The sequence below is a fragment of the Varanus komodoensis genome, unplaced genomic scaffold (assembly GCF_004798865.1).
Source record: "Varanus komodoensis strain SLA01 unplaced genomic scaffold, ASM479886v1 scaffold6_2, whole genome shotgun sequence".
Lineage (NCBI taxonomy): Eukaryota > Metazoa > Chordata > Lepidosauria > Squamata > Varanidae > Varanus > Varanus komodoensis.
The window spans coordinates 1,189,476-1,193,393 of NW_025336346.1; the positions used below are offsets into that span (position 1 = coordinate 1,189,476).

The 3,918-nt window shown below is 53.6% G+C and overlaps 1 protein-coding gene across 1 annotated transcript; it reads right to left on the bottom strand.

Annotated features, from left to right (window-relative positions):
- Positions 1–2,008: 2,008 nt before the first annotated feature.
- Positions 2,009–3,208, bottom strand: LOC123034253 (actin-3-like). Its single transcript, XM_044451492.1, has one exon. The coding sequence runs from the start codon at positions 3,206–3,208 to the stop codon at positions 2,009–2,011; it is 1,200 nt and encodes a 399-aa protein (XP_044307427.1).
- Positions 3,209–3,918: the final 710 nt, after the last annotated feature.

A 3,918-nucleotide genomic window follows, 5' to 3' on the forward strand; every position in this document is an offset into this window, starting at 1 on the left:
CAAGCATTACAAATGGGGGAGATCCGACCAGCAAGTGGGTGAGTGATGGCATTTTTACTAATATGTGCATTTTGCCCACATTTTCCATGATCACATACATTTTGTGTGTATATTTTGCTTGGAGAATTCTATTGCAGAATTGGAAGGGTGGCAAACTTTGAACAGGAACTAGGTTTCATTTCTCAAATGTATTTGAAAGTACAAAGCTAGGTATGTTCATTAAAATGCATCCCAAATTAATTTGCTCCCCAGCCCAAATGATGACTTACTAGTGGGTGAGTAGTGGGTGAGTAAGAGCGTAACTCGTCTCAGGCAAGAAGGGAACTCAGTGCGAGAGGCTCCCACAGGGCGGGCACCTTGCTCCCTCCAGATGCTTCATGCTGCCACTCCTGTAAGGCCCGGCCTAGCATGGACAGTGGTCAGGGAGGCTGGGAATTGCAGTGCAAAGCGTCTTGAGGGCACCCGTTTGCCTACTCTGTGTGAGTCGCTGCAGCTGGTTGGTCTCTTTCTTGAGCAGCCAAGCAAGCGGGAGTAGGCTCTGACCCAGCTGGCTGGCTGGCAGCTCAGCCAGTGACTCATAGGAGAACACACAAGGATCAGTGTGCATTTAAATTTGCCATGGCAACAAATAGTCCACCAGCGATAATTACACAGATTGTCATGGAGACAGGGCAAGGAATGCGTTCCCAGTGCTTTGGGGGAGAAAGACCATATCTGATGCTCCTAGCATTGCACCCCAGGGACATGAGAGACGGTGTTCCTGAAAGCCTAAAGGGATGTTGTCAGCCAGAGTCCCCCTGAGGCGCTTATAGATACACCATCCTGCCTTAAGCTGAGCTTAGTCCATGCAAAGATAAAGGAGAGGGTTAAGAGTGGGAGGTAGTAAAGAATGGAGAGTGTCCCTCTGCACCTCTCCAGTCTCCCCTGAGCCCCATGGCATCATCACAGCCCTGCGCTATCTCCACGACTTGTTGATAAGCTCCCACTGGGGGAATCTCACCCTTTGCCACAGGGAAGCACAAGGTGGTTGGCAGTGCTCCACCCATGGGCTTTGGCCTGAGCACAGGATTTTGCTGGCCTTGGGACCCGCCTCCCTCCCCTCCGTTCGTCAGGCTCCATGGATGCTCACAGCGCTTTTCACCAACAGGAGCTACACAGAGTGCGCAAGGGCTGTTTTTCACATCTTTCTCCGTATTCAACATCTCATTGTGCAGCTCTGCTTCCCTCCTCTTTCCAGCCTTGCCTGGGGAACTCTCCTTAGCCCCTCACCCACGAAGGAGCTGTGTGGGGCCTTCACATCCTGAGGAAGCGCAAGAGTCCCTGACGCTTTCGCTGCAGTGGGTGTCACTGGGCCGCCTCCCTTAAACCTCGGCCGGCGAGCGCTGGCTGCATCACCTGGAACGGGGCTGTTGTGGAGGAGCAGTGCTAAGGCTCAGGAGATGGGAGAAAATGTGTCAGGGATTCAGGGCAGCTAGTGGCCCTTCTGATGCTGTTGAACTGCAGCTCCCATCACGCCTCGCCATTGGCTACACATGATGGCAACTGTAGTCCAGTGACATCTGGAAGGCCACAAGTTGCTCTCTCCTGATTCAGGGGGAGGATATGGTGAGAAACATAAATGGGGAGGGGGTGACTTCTACCCCCGAGAGGTTCAGGCAACAGAGCATGAGCCGCCTGCGGGCGACAACTTGATGGATGCGCATGTGTGCATGTCGGACACTCTCGGCATTCGTGTCTGTGAGAAAGCAAAGACTCTCTGACCATAATTGCAGGATAAGTTTGGACAGTAGCAACCGTGCTTTTAATAGCCGTGAGACCTGTTAAACATTTCCCACCTGCAAAAGGGATTGGGGCAAATCCCCGAGAAATCCCCCCTGCTCTTCCCCCGTCTCCAGGAGTGACGGCAGACCTGACTCGGAGGCAGAGCACTCAGAATGGGCATGTTGTGGAGAAGGTTCCCTTCTGGCACGTTCTCTCCCCTTAACAGGCCTCACCGGCAAGGCCAAGGTCAAAAGCAGTGCCGGTGGACAATGAAAGGCCCCTTCTCATTGTAGGCCTGCCGATTGATCCACACATTCTGGAAGGCGTTGAGGGAAGCCACAATGGAGCCTCCCAACCAGGCAGAGAAGGTGCGGTTGGGGGAAGCCAGGATGCCCACCTTTCCCGCGGGCTCCAGTTTCTGCAGTTCCTTTTTAATCCTCTCGGAGAAGCCACGGAGCATGGTGGTGCCACCGGCCAGCAACACGTTGGACAGCAACTCTCCCTGTCTCTCTGGCTTACATTTTCTGATGCTGTTTATGGCTTGGACATGAAGTCCCACCTCTGGGAAGCCCAGCATGGTTGGGTTGAAGAGAATCTCTGGGCAGCGAAAACGCTCACTGCTAATAGAGATGACCTGCCTGTCAGGAAGAGTGTAGTCCATGAGATAGTTCTTCTCATCTGAATTCAGTTCCAACTCGTACTGCTCCGGGATATAACAACACCTCTCCTTGATCTGACACACCTCCTCCATTTCCTCCTTATGAAAGGGGTTCCCAGATTCCCCCATCAGCTTGGCTAGGTATTCTGTCAGGGCTTTGCCTGCTATGTCCAGTCGGTAGGTTGCATGGGGCAAGATGTATCCGTCATGCACAGGAGCTGTGTAGGATGTCCCATAGCCAGAGCCAATCACTAGCCCACCTGTGCGCCCGTAGGAATACACGGACAGAAGGGACTGGTGGACTACAAACATGGCCGGCACTTCAAAGTTTTCAAATAAAAGCTCAGCCATTTTCTCCCGGTTGGTGGTTGGGGACATGGGGGAATCTGTGACCAGGACGGCCAACTCTTCTGGGCAAACACTGAGCTCGGTGTAGAAAACATGGTGCCAGAGCATCTCCAGGGCGTCCCAATCTGTCACCACGCCGTGAGTCATTGCCACGTGTGTGCTCACTTCTGCGTGCCGGCGTGGGATGCTCTTGCCAATGTAGTAGAGGGGGCTCTCCGGCGTCCTGTACCTGGGCACCCCCACCACGCTTGGCACAACGGACCTTGGCTTCTCGTCTCCGGCAAGGCCGCTCTTGGTGTAGCCAGTGCCAGTGTCTATTACCACAGCGGCGTAGTCCTTGTACTTCTCTGATGTGTCTGACACAGAGGCGGAGGCCGAACTGCTGGAGCCAGGCTTGTGGCTTGCAGGACCAGGGCTCTTTGGCTTCTTGTAGGAGCTCATGGTGACGGGCTGCTACAGGCTCTCTCACTTTTTGACAGGCTCTCTCACTTAGCCTTGACACAACCAAAGACCAGGCTTCAGTCCCACAACCTCCACGCAAAAGGAGCAGCTGCCCTAACAATACAGAAGATATGTACTAGGTTGCCATGGCAATTGCCTGTGACATAAGCAGAGCAGAGTGGCATCATAAGAGTGGTGGAGCATGAGAGAAAGTGCTCGTTCTAAGATAGATGTGGAAAAGCAGCTGAGATTCATACAACAGTAGGGTCGGAAGGGGTCAAGAATACCACCAGGTCCAACCTCCTGATATTTTATGGATTCATCCTGGCTAGGGAACTAAAGTAGGCTCTGGAACAAGGAAGCGATGTCTGTAGGACAAGGATCACGCTCATTTGGAAGTTATGCTGGGTTAAGGAGGGCACAGCCGGGCCTGAGAGCACCTTGGGTGGTCCTCTGCAAGAGCTCCTGGGCTGGGAATGATTCCTTATGGGAGGAGCGGTGTTCCAGCAAAGGATGGCCAGCAACCGAGAACTTTGGTAGGCCAGTCTGTGCAGGTCCTTCTGAGGTCCCATCTCTCACTCAGCACCAGCTGCAGCCTTCTTAAAGGGCCACGCTCCTTCACGTGGCCTTAGCTCCTATGCAGCCACAGGACCTGAGAAGCGTTGGGAGAAGCCAGTTGGGGAGGCTGAGTTTCTTGGGAGGGCCAAATC

Coding starts and splice junctions, on each gene's coding strand:
- LOC123034253 (XM_044451492.1), bottom strand. CDS start 3,208: ATGAGCTCCTACAAGAAGCCAAAGAGCCCTGGTCCTGCAAGCCACAAG.